The 18,886-nt window shown below is 42.7% G+C and overlaps 2 protein-coding genes across 4 annotated transcripts in view; one reads left to right on the top strand and one right to left on the bottom strand.

Moving 5' to 3' along the window:
• The window catches only part of Spag17 (sperm associated antigen 17), a 98,596-nt gene extending 95,465 nt beyond the window's left edge, over positions 1-3,131 (top strand). Inside the window, exons 47-48 of the mRNA XM_013024640.1 lie at positions 962-1,106; positions 2,992-3,131. Of these exons, the coding sequence (XP_012880094.1) occupies positions 962-1,106; positions 2,992-3,131 (285 nt within the window). The remainder of the gene's footprint in view (positions 1-961; positions 1,107-2,991) is intronic.
• Positions 3,132-4,291: 1,160 nt separating this feature from the next.
• The window catches only part of Wdr3 (WD repeat domain 3), a 29,045-nt gene continuing 14,450 nt past the window's right edge, over positions 4,292-18,886 (bottom strand). For all 3 annotated transcript variants that reach the window (XM_013024684.1, XM_013024687.1, XM_013024686.1), the window contains exons 12-27: positions 17,950-18,043; positions 16,929-17,030; positions 16,109-16,194; positions 15,551-15,686; positions 14,888-14,944; positions 13,945-14,045; positions 13,625-13,736; positions 13,112-13,246; positions 12,536-12,586; positions 11,133-11,198; positions 10,604-10,696; positions 10,150-10,197; positions 9,252-9,295; positions 8,031-8,159; positions 6,763-6,856; positions 4,292-6,200 (exon numbers count right to left, since the gene is read on the bottom strand). In XM_013024684.1, coding sequence (XP_012880138.1) covers positions 6,045-6,200; positions 6,763-6,856; positions 8,031-8,159; positions 9,252-9,295; positions 10,150-10,197; positions 10,604-10,696; positions 11,133-11,198; positions 12,536-12,586; positions 13,112-13,246; positions 13,625-13,736; positions 13,945-14,045; positions 14,888-14,944; positions 15,551-15,686; positions 16,109-16,194; positions 16,929-17,030; positions 17,950-18,043 — 1,504 coding nt within the window. In that variant the 3' untranslated portion in view covers positions 4,292-6,044. The remainder of the gene's footprint in view (positions 6,201-6,762; positions 6,857-8,030; positions 8,160-9,251; positions 9,296-10,149; positions 10,198-10,603; positions 10,697-11,132; positions 11,199-12,535; positions 12,587-13,111; positions 13,247-13,624; positions 13,737-13,944; positions 14,046-14,887; positions 14,945-15,550; positions 15,687-16,108; positions 16,195-16,928; positions 17,031-17,949; positions 18,044-18,886) is intronic.

The following is an 18,886-nucleotide window of genomic DNA, read 5'->3' as shown; positions in this document are numbered from 1 at the left end:
ATTTAGGGGGGAGGGGGGAGGCTGGGAAGGGATGGGAAGGGTAAACAAAGGAGGAGGCTGCAATGCTTGGTAAGAAATGTACGCATTATCCTGCCTATGTAATTGTAACCCCTCTGTACAGTATGTTCACAAATAAAATTAAATTTAAAAAAAAGTAAATTTATATCTTTTTTAGATGATGTTTACCTTCATAAATATATATACATACACATAATGTATTCTAACTTACTGCTGACAGTATCTTACTAATTTTTGCAATTGTATTATCTTTAAGTAGTTGTAGGTCTTCATCTGTAAGGTTGCCAGGAGAAAGTTACTACTGACCATCAAGAAGTAGCAACCACTCAACCACTCTGGGTGTTCCCAACGCCTGTCTTCCATGCCACCTCTACACCCTGGCACTTAGCTTCCCTCCGCCTTTCCCAAATAGCACCTGGTTCACCCCTGTGCCCTTGGCAGCTTCCCATCACTGGGACAAAGTACTGAGGTGACAACTGAAAGAAAAGGAAGGTCTGTTTTTGGCTCAGACTCAGGTTTTAGTGCCTGAACATGTGACTTCCTGCTTCTGCCCGTGGGACCAGGAGGCAGACCACCAGGGCGGGAGCACACAACACAGCCAGCCTCCCCACACGGCCAGCAGACAGAGAAGGCCAGACACACTCCTAAATGACGATCCTTCCTCTCAGCAGGGCCCTCCTCCCAGCGCCCACACCCTGTCCTGACTGCACACACAGGGGCGCGGCCTTTGGGATGACTTGCAGACCAGAGCACAACATCCTTCCAAAGTTTCTAGTGGATTTCCACTTACTCCACGGGATTGTACCGAACCTGCCACAATGTTTCCCATTTCTTAATGCCAAGCTTAGGTACAAGGAAGCTGAAGTGACTTACCAAATTACTGTGAAAACCCAGGATTTGAACTCACCTAGCTCTGGCTGTAACTCTGCCTTGTGTCTCACAGGTGGCGGCTGGTTTGCAGGCAGAGCTGAAGGTGGAGCTCTTCGCCACGGCCATAGGGGAGGAAGGAGCCAAAGGAACTGCCCACATCTCTCACAATATTGAAATTATGACGGAGCACCATGTCCTGCTCCTGCCTGTGGAAGCAAATATCCTTTCAAGTTCAGTCCAAGCAATCAGAAGCGGGACAGACATGATCTGTGAGCGAGAGAACAGAAAGCCAAATGTGTCTGCCTCCAAAATCTGAGTCTTAAATTGCACAGGACAAAGTCCATGTCTTTACTCAGTATTTAAAAGCATCTAGCTGTATCTAAAAGATACCTGGCTCCTAGCACATTAATAGCAACTAAATGTCAGGCAGTTATCAATGCTGTACTGTAGGCTAGCAACGGGGAGATCAGGCAATCGGAATACCTCAGTCTGAAAACTCTCATCTCCACAGGCAACAGTGGTTCTTCCTACAATCCTAGTTACTCAGGAGGCTGAGATCTTAGGATACCCGCTCCAAGCCAGTCAGGTTTGAAGAGATTTTTCTTTAATTAACCAGCAAAGTAAAGCAGGTTGTGGGGCTGTGGCTCATGTGGGGGGGGCACCAGTCTTGAGTAAAAAAGTCAAATGAGACTGAGGCTCTGAATTCAAATCCCAGGATGGGCATAAAGTATAACCAGTACCCTTTGTTTTAGGAAGTAGGGATAAAGCAATTAACAAAAGACAAAGCTCTACCTTTACACAGCTTATACTCAAGTGAGAGGAGACAGCACACAAAGTGAAATATAACGAGGGTAAGAACAATGTAGAGATGGAGGGGTTGCCGGTATTAAGAAGGGAATAGTATAAAATAGTGTGACCTTTATGTATCTTTTTTAAAGTAATGTTGTTTTTATTTTTTGCTTGTACTGGGGTTTGAACCGATGGCCTGTTAGTTGTTGGGCTTGAACTCTGGGCCTGGGCACTGTCTCTCAGCAATTCAGCTCAAGGCGAGCGCTCTACCACTTGAGCCACAGGGCTACTTCCAGCCTTTTCAGCTTATATGGTACTGAGGAATTGAACCCAGGGCCTCATGCATGCAAGGCAAGCACTCAACCACTGAGCCACCTTGCCAGCCCCTGGGCCTTACAATCTTGCATGACTTTTCACACTGAAGGCTAGCACTCTACCACTCGAGCCATAGCTCCAATTCCAACTTTTTGCTTGTTTATTGCAGATAAATCTCCTAAGACATTTGTGCCCAGGCTGGTCAGGAACCTCCACCTTAAGATCCAGCCTCCTAAGATTATAAGTATGAGCCACCAGCACCCAGCATGACACATTCCACAGAAACACAGGAACTAGCCTGAGAACTATTTCCCTCTGGGGATGAAGCCAAGCCCCGCCACCTAGGAAACATTCTGATCCACCCACCACTGAATTACTTGTCTTGGCCAGAGAATCCTCTTGAATTTATGCTAAAAGATACACTTATGATCATCTTACTCTTCCCTTGCTGATAAGACACTGTCAGGTAGGTAAAGACCACCTGGCATGGTGGTGGCTTGCTGCAGAAAGGACAGAGGTACAAAGAAGAGAAACCCACAAAAGGCATCCCAAGACATGTTTGTACATCCTCAGACCCCCAGATACCATGCAGGCGGCATCCTGTTGGACACACAAAGTTACCCAGCAAGGTTGCTAACCATGAAAACTCTTGAGTTTAAAATGCTACCTGGGCTGGGAGCCAATGGTTCATGCCTGTAATCCTAGCTACTCGAAAGGCTGAGATCTGAGGATCAGGGTTCAAAGCCAGCCCAGACAGGAAAGTCCGTAAGACTCTTACCTCCAATAAACCACTAGAAAACCAGAAATGGCACTGTGGCTCAAATGGTAGAGCGCTAGTCTTGAGCTGAGCTAGTCTTGAGCTCTTCAAGCTGAGACAGCACCCAAGCCCAGAGTTCAAGCCCCACAACCGGCAAAAAACTAAACAAAAAAATGTTACCTGGATTTTGTATCTACAAGTCATTTAGTCAGGAAAATCATAGTCCTTAATGAGGATCTCACCAGTTTTAACCAGCAGTAACTATGATAATCGCCAAAAAGATTTTCCCCGGGGAAAAAAAAATCCCATGGTCCAAAAGACTTCCACGATTTCTTCTTCTGCACTTGGAGTGTTCATGTCTCGGAAGGTTTCTCAACATTAGACCCAGTAAGTCATAGATGGTAATCGTCAACCACTCAATTCTAAAATGACTCACTCTGAATAAAAGAAAATATTGGCTTTCAGTAACAGCAAGTTGCTCTTTCTCTATATATGTTCATTATAACATGTTAACTGTATATAATTTATAACTAGGTATATATAATTCTATGTAATGTTAAATATATATATCTTACATAGTAAAATCAATCTTCATGTTATATATTGTGTACTATTGCATTGCATATTTCTAGAAACACATTTATTTATAGCAAAACTAATTCATAGCAAAACTAATCTTCTACTTAAGACAGATTTTATCAAATTTTCCATTTCCTACTTTAGAAGAAACATGCCAGAAACTAAATGCAAGAAGTAAACCCACATTTTGTGATTCTTAAGTTTATTTTTAATGTGTACATACATGTATGTGCTGGTACTGGAGTTTGAACTCAGGACCTTGCTCTCACTTATTTTTGTGTGCAAAGCCTGTACTCTACAACCTGAGCCACAGATCCATTTCCCACTTTTGGCTGCTTCATTGGAGATGAGTCTGATTGGTCTGCTGGGCTGGCCTCAGATCTAAGGGTCACGGCTCAGCATGTTTATTCTTTATCACATGCTGTCTTAGTTGTGCTGATCAAAGGTAACCTTACTCTCCACATAGCAGCAGCACATATGTGAACTCCGAGGTATCTGGACTTGGAGATGCAGTTAAGCCAGTGATTTCCAAACTTTTTGGACCTAAGACTCCTTTTTTATTATTAAAAACTATTGAGGATTCCAGTGAGGTTTTTGTAGGTGAAATCTATTGCTATTTACTCAATTAGAATTCAAACTGAGGGGCTGGGAAGGTGGCTCAGTGGTAGAGTGTTTGTCTTGCATCCATGAGGGCTTGGAGTAGTGGCTCAAGTGGTAGAGTGTTCAACTTGAGCTGAAGAGATGTGGGAGGTCCAGAGTTCAAGCCCTGCAACTAACAAAAAAAATAAAATAAAATAGCCACGCCCTGGTGGCTCATGCCTGCAATCAGACTCAGGAGGCTGAGATCTGAGGATCATGGTTTAAAGCCAGCCAGGGCAGGAAAGTCCATGTGACTCATACCTTCAATAAACCACTCGGAAAACTGGAAATGGTGCTATGGCTCAAATGGTAGAGCATTAACCTTAAGCTGAAGAGCTGAGGGACAGCACTCAGGCCCAGAGTTCAAACCCCATGACCGACAAAAAAATAAATAAATTCAAACTGGGGAAAGCGTAATTCTCTGAAACAAATAATGAGCCCACCATCCTGATCTTAATAACATCCTTCATCAAAACTATTTTCCCCCAATGAAGAGTGAAATTAGACAATCTCACCAAATCTCTTTAGGATGTGGCCAGATGGGACTTAGCTGAATTCTCTCTCCTTGCTCTGTTATCTGTCTGTTTTCTCCTCCTTACAATAGTGCTGTCAGAGAATCAGAGTCCCTGGAGAACCTACCTTGTGTCCGTGAGAGACAACAGCAATGTGTCCTATGTTTTTCCCTGCTGTCCTAATGACGTACCACAAGCCAGGTACCTTAAAGCAGGATGAGGCTAAAGCTGCAAGTTGTCAGACAGGGCTGGTTTCTCTGGCCTCCTACAGGCTGACGTGCTACACTCCTAGCCTCAACTGCAAAGGCTGAGGGAGGGCGGGGGCAGGGAGCCCCAATTCCACCACAAAAGAACTAGAAAATATTAATGGGGAATTATTCATCTAATGCTCTGAGGCATAAATCCAACAAGTACAAACAGGATATGGATTTAATCTCTCTTTGCATCATGAATTTCAAGATATTTAAGTAATTCATGATGGCAGGGATTCGTGCCAAAACTGAAGACTGATTCCCCGGACATCACCGGAGACCATCAGGCTATCCGCTGTCTGTCCACCCTCGCCTTTCCAGAGCTATCTTGGGAACCGCCAAAACTCATTCTTTATCGTTACAATGCCCAACGGTACCACCACCACACCCCCTACCTCACTCCAGTAATTGTGTCATGACTTACAGGTCTGGGATTTGGGACACAAGCCTCCATCCAAGCCACATACAAAACTAGCATCTCTGAGCCAGAGGAAATGCTGGCAACCTAACTCAGAAACTTGGATGAAGTAGATTCATAGAAAGATAAGAGAACCATCTGAAAGATGCAGAAACTATGAACAGACCTGTAACAAATAGTCCAAATTAGAAATTTAAAAATCTCCTGCCTCGAAAGTCCATTGTTCAGAGGTGTTTCTCCCAACCTTTTTCTAGAACATTCCTACCTTTCAAAATTCCTATCATGTAGACAGATGCCACACAAAGTATACCAGTCACCTAGACACCACTGTATTACTGAGAGAACTTTGCCTCACTATTCTCTGTAAACAACTATTTTATTTGGGAAAGTATAAACAGCAATGAGGAAACACAACAGGTTTGTATAAGTTGCTCTAGATAGATTTTCCTCTTCTTTTATCCTCAAAAATCCATGACACTACATGTACAGTAAAGTCAAGTACCTGATTGCCTCTGAAGTAAAGCAATGGAAAATAACAAAGTATACCTCATGTGCCACAAAAATAAATAAACTTTTGAAATGTTACTCTGAACTCTAGTAATCTAACTACCTAATTTAAAAAAGATTCTTTGCTCCCTGCTAGCATGTAAAAAGAAAAACTTCTGCTGGGATCACCCTCAAGAGCACAGGAAGGGTTTTTTTTTGTTTTGTTTTTAATCTAATCATGCTCCTAAGCCCAAGAAATGGAGCCGGACCACAGCCGCCCAGGAGCTGCATGGAGAGCCCTTCTGTAACACGGACTTCTGTTATTTGCTGCTGTTAAGATGACGGCCAGTCCTTGCAGGTCGGCTTAGAGTTTCTTTACATGGAAAGTAGAAAATGGTACACTTTCAGTTCTAAGTCAATGTTAAAATCATCTTCCTCCTGTTTTTCCTCTTCCTCTTCTTCTCTTCCAACTGGCTTGTAGCTTCGGCAAAGAACATAACTTCACTCTTTGCCTCACACTCCCTCCTGAGATAATCAAGACCAGCCATATTGAAGCCAATTACATCCTGGAAAAGAATATGAGAGATTATAAACTTTCTGCCCTTTAGAGGAACCTGGCTGTATCAAGAGTCGGAAATGAATGGCTTCTTTTGTTGTTAATTGTGCTAAGGGCTTTTCTTCTTTACATGTGTGTATGTGGGGTGGGGGTTGTGGGGTGGGAAGTTCCAGTCACTGAGGACTGAACTCAGGGCCTTGTGCTCTCACTTGGCTTTTCTGCTCAAAACTTGGCACTACACCACTACAGCCACACTTCCACATCTGGCTTTTTGCTGGCTAATTAGAGGTAAGATTGAAGGATTTTTGTCTGCTTGGGTTGGCTGCAAACAGTGATCCTCATGTCTGTCTGCTGAGTAGCTAGGACTATAGGTCTAAGCCACTGGTACTTGGCTTACCTTCTTTTGTTTTTTAAAAACCTATTCCTATAAGCTCCCATAAAGAAAACTTTCTCTCAAATACAGCCATATGTGATGAGCATATCAAAGACCAGGCATAGCATACTATGCTACCTCTAAGTCACACACACACACACAGGACTCTGCCTTGTTTACTCTATACAAAGACACTTACCTGAACTTGTCTCACTTTTGAAATAGTTGTTTCCTTCAGTTTCTCTATCACAGGCACAAGCATTTGGTTGCTAGTAATCTGTCCAAAGTGAATCCTAACAGGAAAACAAGAGGGTCATATGTTGCAGAGAGAGGGTGGGTCCTATCTGTCCCTCCTAGAAACAGGGCAAGTAGACAATCAAAGCACCACCAACACAATACAGACTCCTTTCATCATACCACAGCAGCACAGGAATGCTTCTAGAAAAAAAAAATCCACCTAATTTAATTTGACAACAATTCTTTAAATACCATTCTAAACCTTATTACCCATGCAATTCATCTCCAAGCTATTTCATCTGCTAGCATCCCACCACATGACCAGAGGTGACAACATACAGAAAGCTGAGAGACAAAACAGAGCCTCTTCAGAAATGCTAACATGCCAGGCTCTGGTGGCTCACGCCTGTCATCCTAGCTACTCAGGAGGCTGAGATCTGAGGATCGCAGTTCAAAGCCAGCCCAGCCAGGAAAGTCCGTGAGACTCTAATCTCCAATGAACCCCCAGAAAACTGGAAGTGGTGCTGTGGCTCAAGTGGTAGAGTACCTGCCTTGATCTGAAGAGCTGAAGGACAGTGCCCAGGCCCAGAGTTCAAGCCCCACAATCAATAAAAGACAGGAGGGAGAGAGGAAGGCTAACATTTTCCTCCTGAGACCCTAATAGGAGAGTCAAGCTCTGACCTGGATTCCCAGGAGACCCTTGATGACCATGTGTGCTTCCGCTCAGGCAGAGCTCCTCTTACCACCGCAGGCACAGCAGGCACTCACTCCTGCCCAGTCAGAAGCACACATGCTGCAGCACTAGAGATCATGACGGTCACTCACACCACAAATCCTTTGTATTTAACAGAGTTGAATAAACACTTGTTCTAGATGTGCCTACATCTCCATACCTAGAGAAATAAACTGTTCTTCAGCAGGTTCTAAACAACATAGTTCAGAAGGAACGGCAAGCGAAGCACACTGGTTGCTCAGGCCTCGGCATGTGGTGCGCTGGGCAGCACAGAGCCAGGGCTCCGGAGGCCCAGCGCGGGCAAAGTGCGGGCAAAGCCACATGAGACTTACAGAAGGTAGCCATCACTCCTCTCACTAAAGGCAAGCACAGTTCAAAAGGCAGTATTTCATTTCAGATAACACCAAAATTTCCTGTCTCGGAAGCTGAAACCAGACTTTTAAAGTGGGTCACCGAAGTAGAGCAGACAAACATACTTTCTTTGCCAAGAGATCTACCTGAGGAGAAAGAAGAGACAGCGACAAAGAAGTTCGATGTCTGAGCCGAGCTGGATGAATTCATTGAGGAGCTTCAGGATGTCAGGGACGTAAGAGAAAGGCAGCACAAGCAGAGACTCTTCCAGTTCACTGGAGAAGGAAAAACAAGTGTAACTGTGACATTCCTTAACATTCACAGCTAGGGAATTTTTTCCTTCACTTCCCTTTCTCTGCTTCTATATTTGAAGACTTCCCTCATTTTAGAGTTTAAATATACTTGTCCATTCTGCAAATGATTCTTTCAAACTTTTTCTTTTTTTTCTATTTACTATTTTGAGGCTTAGAATATTTTGTTCCAGACATGTTGGGAAAATTCCTCAGATAAATAATGTTCCCAGAGCCTTTTGTTGACTATCTGATGTTTATTCAATACTTCTTTTACCATGTATGTTGGTTTCTGGGCTTTCAAGCCAGCAATGGTGACTGAATCTGACACTAATTGTACCTATGCTATCTCACTGTGTACCTTACAGAACTCTCATCTCAGAGACCAGCTCCCCCTGTCACAGTCCTACCATCAGTTGACCAATTCGAAATCTCGAGGGGATTGTAACTGGGGTCAGAAGTCAATTTATTAAAGAAAATGAAAGCCAGGCGCCAATGGGTAATGACTGTAATCCTAGCCACTCAGGAGGCTGAGATCTGAGGAGGATGAGATCTGAGGATTGCCGTACAAAGCCAGCCCGGACAAGAAAGTCTGTATGACTCTTATCTTCAATAAAAACCACCAGAAAACTGGAAGTGGTGCTGTGGCTCAAGTGATAGAGCATTAGCTTTGAGCTGAAGATCTGAGCAACAGCACCCAGGCCCAAAGTTCAAGCCCTATGACTGACAAAAAAAAAAGAAAATGAAATCTTAAAAATGTACAAGTAGTGTATCACTGATCACTTTCCTTTACATTGCTCTAGTGATGCCCTGGCATGGTAAGTATATATTATGATTCATCAGGAAAATAAGCTTCAGTAGCTTTCATGGAGAAAAAACCAAAAGGTAAACTGTCACACTATTTCAGGGCTAGGGGCATGGCTCAAGCAAACATGAGGTCCTCAGTTCAAATGCCAGCACCACCAAAATCGAAACAGGAAACCTATCAAGAAATGCACAATTCTGATTTCATTAATCAAAAGAAACTCTCAGTGCTCAATAAATGTTAGTACATGGAAAATTCTAACTAGAACTCACCTTGACTTGATTCCTTTAAAAATCTCCAGTACATAAGCTGAAGGCTACAAGAGAAAGTTAACACCATCAGAAACATTCTTGATTGGTTTCTACTAAACATGCTTAATTTCTGTCTCTTCCCAAAATAAGGACCCTCTCTCTCCCTTGAGAGCAAGGCCTGCATGGCTCATAGTTGACTGAATTTGTGTTTGTAAGCCATGCTTCCTCCCAGCCTCGTTACCTTGTAAAGAAGTTCCCTTCTTTATAAAATGGAGATATTCTGACAAGAGTACTGAATGGGAGATACAAGTTACTACTAATTGGTGCTTGCTAGCTAAGCAGATTCTACTGTTACTCCTTGTCCCCAACTTTCTCTCTGATTTGTGTTGACTTCTCCTCAAAAGACTTCTGAGTTCATTGAAATGAGCAGACTCTAAAGATCTTTGAATACAGAACATAAATAAACACCAGGAAAAAAAAAGACAGAAAAATGTGCATACAATCTAACCAAAAAGGAAGTTCCACTGAAACGGTCCTTCAAAAACCCAAAATACCAAGCTGGGCACCAGTGGCTCGTGCCAATAATCCTAGCTACTCAGGAGGCTGAGAGCTGAGGATCATGGTTCCAAACCAACCCAGGCTTCTCCAATTAACCAGCAAAAAAGCTGGAAATGGAGCTGTGGCTCAAGTGATAGAGTACTAGTTTTGAGCAAAAAAAGCTCCGGTACAGCACCCACCGGGCCCTGAGTTCAAGCCCCAGTACAGGCACTAAAAATAGTACAGACCATTTCCTGCATTCAAGGAAGTTTCAAAGACACAAGATGTCCCAGCATGTTGAACCCCCAGTAATGCCTCTCCACTTCCTGTTCTTGTCTCCAAAGGTAACCTTGAGCACCAAGGAAAAACACATTCAACTCACTGAGATGTTGCCATATGCCCTCAGGATGGGGTTGACAGGAAGAGGAACCTGTGAAGAGATTATTTTAACAATCATTAGAAGCATGAGATTCTCATGGTGCTCATTAGAGTAACAAAATATTTTACAATTTTAGAGAAAGACCCTAAAAACTAAGGGTAAAAGAATTATCAGGTATCCTGGTTATATAGTAATTATGCATGAATAGAAACTTACGTTTCTACTCAAATCACCCCAATTCATTTCTATATAAATTTCTATACAAATCACCCCAATTCATGACTTCCTAACCTTCCCTTTATATTAAGCTTCCGTATCTTCTAAGGTGAGAACTGTCACTGAACTGGACTGCATTTATTTCATTTCTGCTCTGGGTTGATAAAAATTCTTAACTGACCACTGTCTCGGGAATCATATTTATTGAGATGCCCAGTACACAAATGAACAGACAGCACACCTCTTTCCCTGCAGCTTTACAAATGGCTCTGTGTTCTTTCATTTTTGCAGTTTCTTCTCGGTACAGCTCGATGGCTTCCATGATCCTCTCAGCCTACGGAGATGATGAGAAAAGGAACGCAATCGTACAACACGAACTGTCCTCCCAGGACACAGCAACCTCAAGTCCTGATGTGAATGAATATAGCCCCAATCAGTTTAATAAATATGTGCCAGAAGAGTGCCAAGGAGCAGTTAAAGATGTTTTTCATTTTAACTTTGTAGGGCTGGGAGGAGGTGTCCTGGGCCACTATAGTCAGAACAGAGTCACTGGAACTCCAGTAGGGCAATTCCCAAGAACACCTATGAGGTGCTGCCTTGCCAAACCCATACTGACCAGATGCAGGGCCTCTCCGAACGGAGGCTGTGATCTGCACCTTAAATCTCACCAACTTTTTGACACAAAGGAACTCTGCACTGGAAACACCGACTTTTAACAAAAAGTCAGAATCCTAATTAGGAATGAGACATCACATTTTATACCAACTTACCGCTTTCACTGTCTCAATAGTTTTCTTTCCGGTAAAGTAACTGCCACCTTCAGTCTCACCTGGAACCTACAAGAAATAAGATTTGTAAACAGTACCACGAACAAGAGTTAAAGGGACAATCAATAAATCATATATCTGGAAGAACAGGCATTGTTTTATGAAAATGGTAATAGCTCTCAGTTACCATTAACTGAGTAATGAAAAAACTGTTTTTTGTTTTTTTGGGGGGGTCCAGTCATGGGCCTGAACTCTGGGCCTGGGCGCTGTCCCTCAGCTCTTCAGCTCAAGGCTAGCGCTCTAACACTTGAGCCACAGCGCCACTTCCAGCTTTTTTCCTTTTTGCTTATGTGGTGCTGGGGAATCGAACCCAGGGCCTCATGCATGCAAGACAAGCGCTCTACCACTGAGCCACCTTCCCAGCCCGTGATGACAAAACTATGTATGATCACAAAAGAACCCAACTTTTCACATCTTTTCTGACATTTCTTTTTTTCTTTGGGTCCAGTCGTGGGGCCTGAACTCTGGGCCTGGGCGCTGTCCCTCAGCTCTTCAGCTCAAGGTTAGTGCTCTACCACTTGAGCCACAGTGCCACTTCCGGCTTTTTTCTTTTTGCTTATGTGGTGCTAGGGAATCGAACCCAGGGCCTCATGCATACAAGGCAAGTGCTCTACCGCTGAGCCACTTTCCCAGCCCCCGACATTTCTTTTTTCTTCTTTTTTTTTGGGAGGGGGTCAGAGGGGGAAGTGCTGGGTCTAAATTGCTTGTTGGGTAGACTCCAACCTGAGGCCCTTAAGATCCCAGCCAGATTTGCTCCATACTTTGTCCACTACATACATTATATATACATGGAAGAACAGGCATTGTTTTATGAAAATAGTAATAGCTCTCAGTTACCATTAACTGAGTGATGAAAAAACTATGTTTTTTGTTTTTTTTGGGGGGGGTCCGGTCATGGGCCTGAACTCTGGGCCTGGGTGCTGTCCCTCAGCTCTTCAGCTCAAGGCTAGTGCTCTACCACTTGAGCCACAGTGCCACTTCCGGCTTTTTTCTTTTTGCTTATGTGGTGCTGGGGAATCGAACCCAGGGCCTCATGCATGCAAGGCAAGTGCTCTACCGCTGAGCCACTTTCCCAGCCCCCGACATTTCTTTTTTCTTCTTTTTTTTTGGGAGGGGGTCAGAGGGCGAAGTGCTGGTTGCTTGTTGGGTAGACTCCAACCTGAGGCCCTTAAGATCCCAGCCACATTTGCTCCACACTTTGTCCACTACATACATTATATATACACTACAGAAGAAAACACCACAAAGATTCCTCCACCTCTCAGCTGGCAAAGAGGTGCACAGCATGGCACCTAACGCCAGGTCTGATTACTGTAAAAATCCTCACCCATCAAATATTTACTTACTGCTGGTTGGTCTTCTTTGGCCACACCCTCCTCATATTCTGCTTCCCTTTGCTGCCATGAAAGACAGAGTTAGTTTGAGAGAAAGTAATAAGTGTTTCTATAAAAGTACAATGAGGTAGTAGGAAACTCACCCTCCCTCTCTCCCCTTATTCCCTTCCCCTACTCTTTATTATGCCAGAGCTAGGCCTTGAACTCATGGCCTGGGTGCTGTCTCTTAACTTTTTTGTTGAAGTTGGCCTTCTACCAGTTGAGCTATAGCTCAACTTCCAGTTTCTTATTGGTTAAATGGAGGTAAGAGTCTCATGGATTTGTCTGCTTGGGCTGGTTTTGAACTGTGATCCTCAGATCTCAGTCTACTAAGTAGCTAGGATTACAGGCGTGAGCCGCCAGCACCCCGTGTGAAGGCACTTCTTTAGGAACACAATCCCCAAAGCATCTTTTCCTGTTTGGCTTCTGAAATGGAATGATGTTGGATAGTTCTAGACAGAAAATTTTAGCTGAGGCAGACTTTCAATGACCCTCCCTTCCTCTTCCTCTCCCTCCCCAGAAGATTTAAATCCAAACTTAAGTCATTACCATTTCTCTTTCCTCCTCTAGAATCAGAGGTTCCCTTGTTCTCTCCCAAAGTCTCAGAGACTTGTCATGAGACGATGAGACAATGTAGTCTCCACTGGGACTCACGGCCAGGCACCAGACTTCCTGGTGGTGCCCCTGGACAAAGGAAACACAAACATAACCCGAGTAAGAGGAACTTCTCCATAGCTCACTTCCTGCTTGGATTAGTGGACAATCAATGAAAACATATTTTTTTCCTGGTGCTTGAACTCAGGGCCAAGGTACTCTTAGCTTTTTTAACTCAAGGCTGATACTCTATCACACGAGTTACAGCTCCACTTCCTGATTTTTGGTGGTGAATTGGAAATAAAGAGTCTCACGGACTCTCTGTGTGGCTGGGCTTCAAACCTTAATCCTCAGCTGTCAGTCTCTTAAGTAGCTAAGATTACAGGAGTGAGCCTTGGGTGCCTGGTTATGAAAACATTCTTAAAAGTAGTTCTGAAGACCTGGGCAGCAAATAGGGCAAGAGGTTACCTCTAGCGTTTGTATGTGTTCAAATTTGTCTGCATCCCACTGCTTAATCTTATGGTCTTTCCCAGCAGTGAAAAAGAGGTGAGACTTTGGTACAAACCGCAGGTACATGACACTGAAAAGAAGAGTAAGCTATGTGTTATCAAATGCCAGAATAGATAAGAAGAGTCTTACACATGTTAATAGTTTTGTCTTGCTAGTTCCAGAGTGTCTATTTTTGGAACTTTGAACTCATCGTTTATTAATGTCTATATCTATATCCTTCTAGGGAGCTAGTATTCACATATCACTCAGAGAAAGGCCTTCAAGAAGATCATACCTACCTGTCATCATGGGCAAAGAGGGACTTGTGGCAGTCCCCAAAGTCCAAACCCCAGATTTTCACATTCCTATCAGCAGAGCCAGTAGCTATTAATGCCCCATCCTATGAAAAAAAGAAGCAAAAGAACATTAATTCCAAAATCCTGTTGAGTCATTTAAAAAGTTTCCCCAAAGGCATTCAAATAAAGCCAAAACAATTTCCTCCCTCTATTAGGAGCACCTGCTTTCTTGCTTTTACCTACAGAGCTTGCTTAAAAAAGCTTTCAAATCCTAAGTGGTGGCAAGGCAAGGTTCACGGGATAGAGTGCCAGCCTTGAGTAAAACATCCAAGTGAGAGTAAAGTCCTGAGCTCAAGCACCAGTAGCAACGTGCGCACACGTGCACACACAGCACAGTAAGTGAAAGCAGAAGCTCTGTGTTCCGTATTTTTCAAGGGTGGTCCACTTATTAAATAAGAATATCAAGACACAATGAGGTTGGGAAATGTTTATGATCTAGCCTTGTATCCTTGGCTCCCTATGGTGATTTTCTCTCATTTTCCCTACATCAGCGCTCAAATGGCTGTGAGCATACTGGTCGGATAGCTGTGGCCATCCTTCCCTCACACAGAGTATACCCAATGTTAACCCAAGAGCAAACAGCAGGCGTTCCCTTTTCAGAGCTGCTTATTCTAGGGCATTCTATCAAGTACAAAAGTTTATAGACAACCACTACTTGGAGAAGCTAAATCAAAGAGCTAGGAGTGACAAACTCAGGAAATTACTGAGAAAACATGAAATAGATATACTTAAAATGTAACAGATACTACTTTGTGATTGTTTTAGAGAATGACAATCACATGATAAAAATGCTCTCAAACTGAGGTATCAACATCAAGCCAAGAACCGAGGAAAGTCCCTGCTTTAGAAAAGACAACTTTTTTCCGAGACTCAACGCATTACTCACATAAGAGATGTCCATACAGATGACTGGCAGTTTGTGTCCATACAGTGAGAGGAAAAACTGAACATTAAAAAAGATAATACATGTAATAATTTTATTACATGTGGGTTAAAAGTTATAAACCTAAAATGTAATGAACATTTCTGGGTTACTTTATAATTTCAAGACAAACCAAAGACAGCTTACCAAGAGTACTACTATGGAACTGAAGACCCCACAGACACTTGCCACAAGCCCAGGTCTCAGTCAGAACACACCACAGATATTCTCTCCAGTTTCCTTCACTGAAAGGACTCTGGGACACTTGTTTCACAGAAATACTGCCAGGCCAAATCCAGTCTTATTGAAACTCTGGGCATAGGGCACAATAACATGTTTTGGGGTTCTCTAATTTTAATCAAAACCACCAGGTGTGACAAAATTGCCTAGGCCACTAGCAGTGTTTTAAAACTACTGGCAATGACAAGTTTTCAGTCTACAAAATCTTAAAACAAACTGATGATCCACTGAATTAGCACAACCATGTTTTCATTCAGAAACAAATTTTTAGAAAATATACTATAGTGTAAACTGGGTATGGCCAAGGCCACCGCTTTATAATCTCAACACAAGTTGTAATAACATCACTCAGAAAGAAAGAAAACACCACAGGAACAACAAGTGTACCTTTAACGTGTCAACATAGAATATCTTCACAGTACAGTCCAACAAAGACACAGCCAGCAGCTTCTGATTAGGAGAATAACTGACACACAGAACATCTTCGTCTAGCTGTAAGGTTCGAGTCTGTTTCACTGAAAGTCTAGTACCAGCCAAAGCATAAAAAAAAAAATTAATATATGAGTACTCTACCCATGCAGACAATCTCAAACCCCACACACGACAGAGGTAAGTCAAGCCAAAAGGCTCTTCAATGGCTCCCATTTTCACTCTAAAAAAAAAGGGTACAAAAAATGTCCGCTCAAGCCAGGCACTGGTGGCTCACACCTGTCATCCTAGCTACTCAGGAGGCTGAGATCTGGGACCGAGGATCAAAGCGGGAAAAGCCATGAAACTCTTAACTCCAATAAACCATCAGAAAACCAGAAGTGGTGCTATGGCTTAAGTGGTAGAGTGCTCACCTTGAGCTGAAGAGCTGAGGGACAGCACTCAGGTCCAGAGTTCAAGCCCCATGACTGACCAAAAAAAACAAACAAACAACAACAACAAAAAATGTCCACTCACCTCTTTTGGCTACTGTTTTCATCTTTCACCAACTCAAAGTCCCAAAACTTGACAGACTTATCTGCCCCACCTGTCACAAAGCCACGCTGAAAGGTAAATGACATTTTAATGAAAAACTACCTTAGAAACTAAGAACAAAAAAATTTTTTTTGAATAGGAAAATGGGACTCCTCAAACCCCTCCTGTGTTCTTCTGATGCTACAAATTTCATTTGAGAATTTTTAGTACAGACTAACACAGAGATGACCTTTTCTAGGGAAAAGGTCAGGGATACTTTTATTACAATCAGGAAAGAAAATCCTTAGTGAACACTACTGGGTTTTCTGCTTCCTAACAGGGAATGGATTTGCTATAAGCAGTGAAACTAGTTTATAAACATACACTGAATGGATGATCTAATTAAGCTTGACTAAGGGAGTAATGCATTCCTGCAATGTATTCCTTCCTTAAAATGTCTCAGATGATTTTTCAAGATCAAGACAGGTGACATGTTGAAGGAGAGTAAGAATCTACTCTCTACAGCATTGCTCAGGAAAACATTTTTCTTTGAGAAGTACCACAAGCCACTGGTAAAAACATACAACTGTGGGGGCCATGTAATCTGTTACTACATTGGCATTGAGTGAGATTAGCTGAACCAGAATTTTTTGACAGTTACTTATGAGGGATGGCACCATATATGACATTTAAAGACTAGACTCACGCAAAAAAAAAAAAAAAAAAAAAAAGCTTTCTTTACAGAAATCTTCCTTATGCAAAAATTAAACCTGATATGACAGTTGGTGCTGAAGTCTAGAGCTGTAAGACTGGGTTGTGTTACCTGATCTGGAGAGAGGGACATGGCCCACAAAGCCCCATGGTGGGCATCTATGGTCTCCAGCAGATCTCCTGAGGCCAAGTCATAAAGCTGCAGCTTCCCTGTCTAAGAAGACACAAAACAAACACAGCCCTAATTAGTGCACATGCAACTTCCACGATTCAAGTCCATAGACTTCAGAAAACATTTCGTAACTGAGCAGCTAGAAAGTGAGATCAACTGCAAGTTGGAGCCTCGGCTACATTAAGACCATTATCTCAAAACAAAACAAAACCAGAAAGACAAAAAATAACAAATACCAGAGACCCTATTCCATTTTTTTTTATTCTTCATCAGCTACTACCACTGCCCTGTCTGCTGTCTTAGCATCTCAACTATCTGTCAGTTCTTTGCTGGGGCCCAATCTCTGTGCTACCGACAGCATTTCTTTAGCTCTGAAGTGTGCTAACATCCTACCTGCAAAATCACCAAGGTGAACAGAGTTCAAGTAACACACCCAAAGGTTGCATAGCTAGTAAGTGCCACCACAACCAGTGTTCAAATGTGGGTCACTGTCACACCCTGTCACCCAGATGAAGGAACACTAACAGGATTTATGCAACTTGCTACAATTTATAGAACCTGAACCCAAACCCATGTCTATTGAGGTACACGCAGCAGCCCCCTGCTTGATGAGCATCTAGGAATGAGGACTTGCTTGTTTATCTGATTACTTAACAGATACTTATACTTATCAGATACTTAACAGATACTCATCACTTAATGTGGTTTAACATCAATTAAAACAATTTTATGTGTTCATAAGTAAATGAAAGAATACATCATCAAAATTCTCAAGGGAGTTCACCCAGGAAAATAAGTAATGTTTTTCTTCATAATCTAATATATGGTTTTGATGATTTTTTTTAAAAACAAGGAAAGAAAATAAAGCTTTTAAAAAAGAGCTAGGTTTTACCAACACTTTAAGATCAGAGTAGAACCTACCCCTACCTCCACCCAAATCCAAGAGACACCTTGGTCTTACCTTGGTCCCTATGACCACCTGCCTATCACCGGGAACAAAGAAGGAGCAAAGAGCATATTCGCAGGTCATTGTGCGAATGCACTGCAGTGTAGACCTACAAGAGAGAAAGAATCCGCTGCTTGTGTGTAAAGGGGACCTTGCTTTCCCACCTTGAAGGTCAACATGCAGGCTGACCCACACTTCACTCCAGAAGGATCAGCCTAACTGTGCATTTGTCAGGATGTGTCTTTCCATTAAATATCATATATATCCAGTGTTTCACAATACTCAAATATTTACTAAATGCCCAGTAAATGCCAAGTACAATTCTAGGTGCTTCCAGTGGATAACGTAGCATCGGTCCCTAACCTCGGAAGACTTAGCATTCGCTGGCAAGAATAAATATGTAAATACAAGTATCAGATGACAGTAGGTGCTATGAGGAACAGAATGCTGGGTAAAGGGGATAAATACAGGGCTAGGGAAAGGAAAGGAGTGCTGCTTCAGAAGACAAGAAGAAAGCCTGTAGACAAACGGGGAAGGAGAGTGCCGGGCACAAAGAAGAATGGTGAGGCAGAGGCAGGCACACTTCAGATATGTTTTAGAATTATCAAGCAGACCAATGTTACTCTACAGAGAAACTGAGGAACATATTAACAGGTAAGTCATATAGGATTTATTTATTTTTGGCATGCTGGGACTTGAACTTGGTGCTCTGCATTCTCCCTCAGAAGAGCCTACAGAAGGACAAGCAAAACACTGCAGACCAAGCAGGAACTCTAAGAATAACCTGGATGAGATGAGGGTGGCTTAGATTAAATGATGACAGCTCAAGTGATGAATGTGGTTGGATTCAGGATAAAGTTTGCAAGCAAAGCTGATAATCTGGTAACAGATTGGATGGCCTTGGGACAAGAGATAGAATGACTACAAAGGCAGAGGCCAGAAATTTGAGTGG

This window comes from Dipodomys ordii, unplaced genomic scaffold, assembly GCF_000151885.1.
Source record: "Dipodomys ordii isolate 6190 unplaced genomic scaffold, Dord_2.0 Scaffold78, whole genome shotgun sequence".
NCBI lineage: Eukaryota > Metazoa > Chordata > Mammalia > Rodentia > Heteromyidae > Dipodomys > Dipodomys ordii.
The sequence above is the reverse complement of the archived record's forward strand: the minus strand, read 5'-3'. Positions and strand labels throughout refer to the sequence as shown.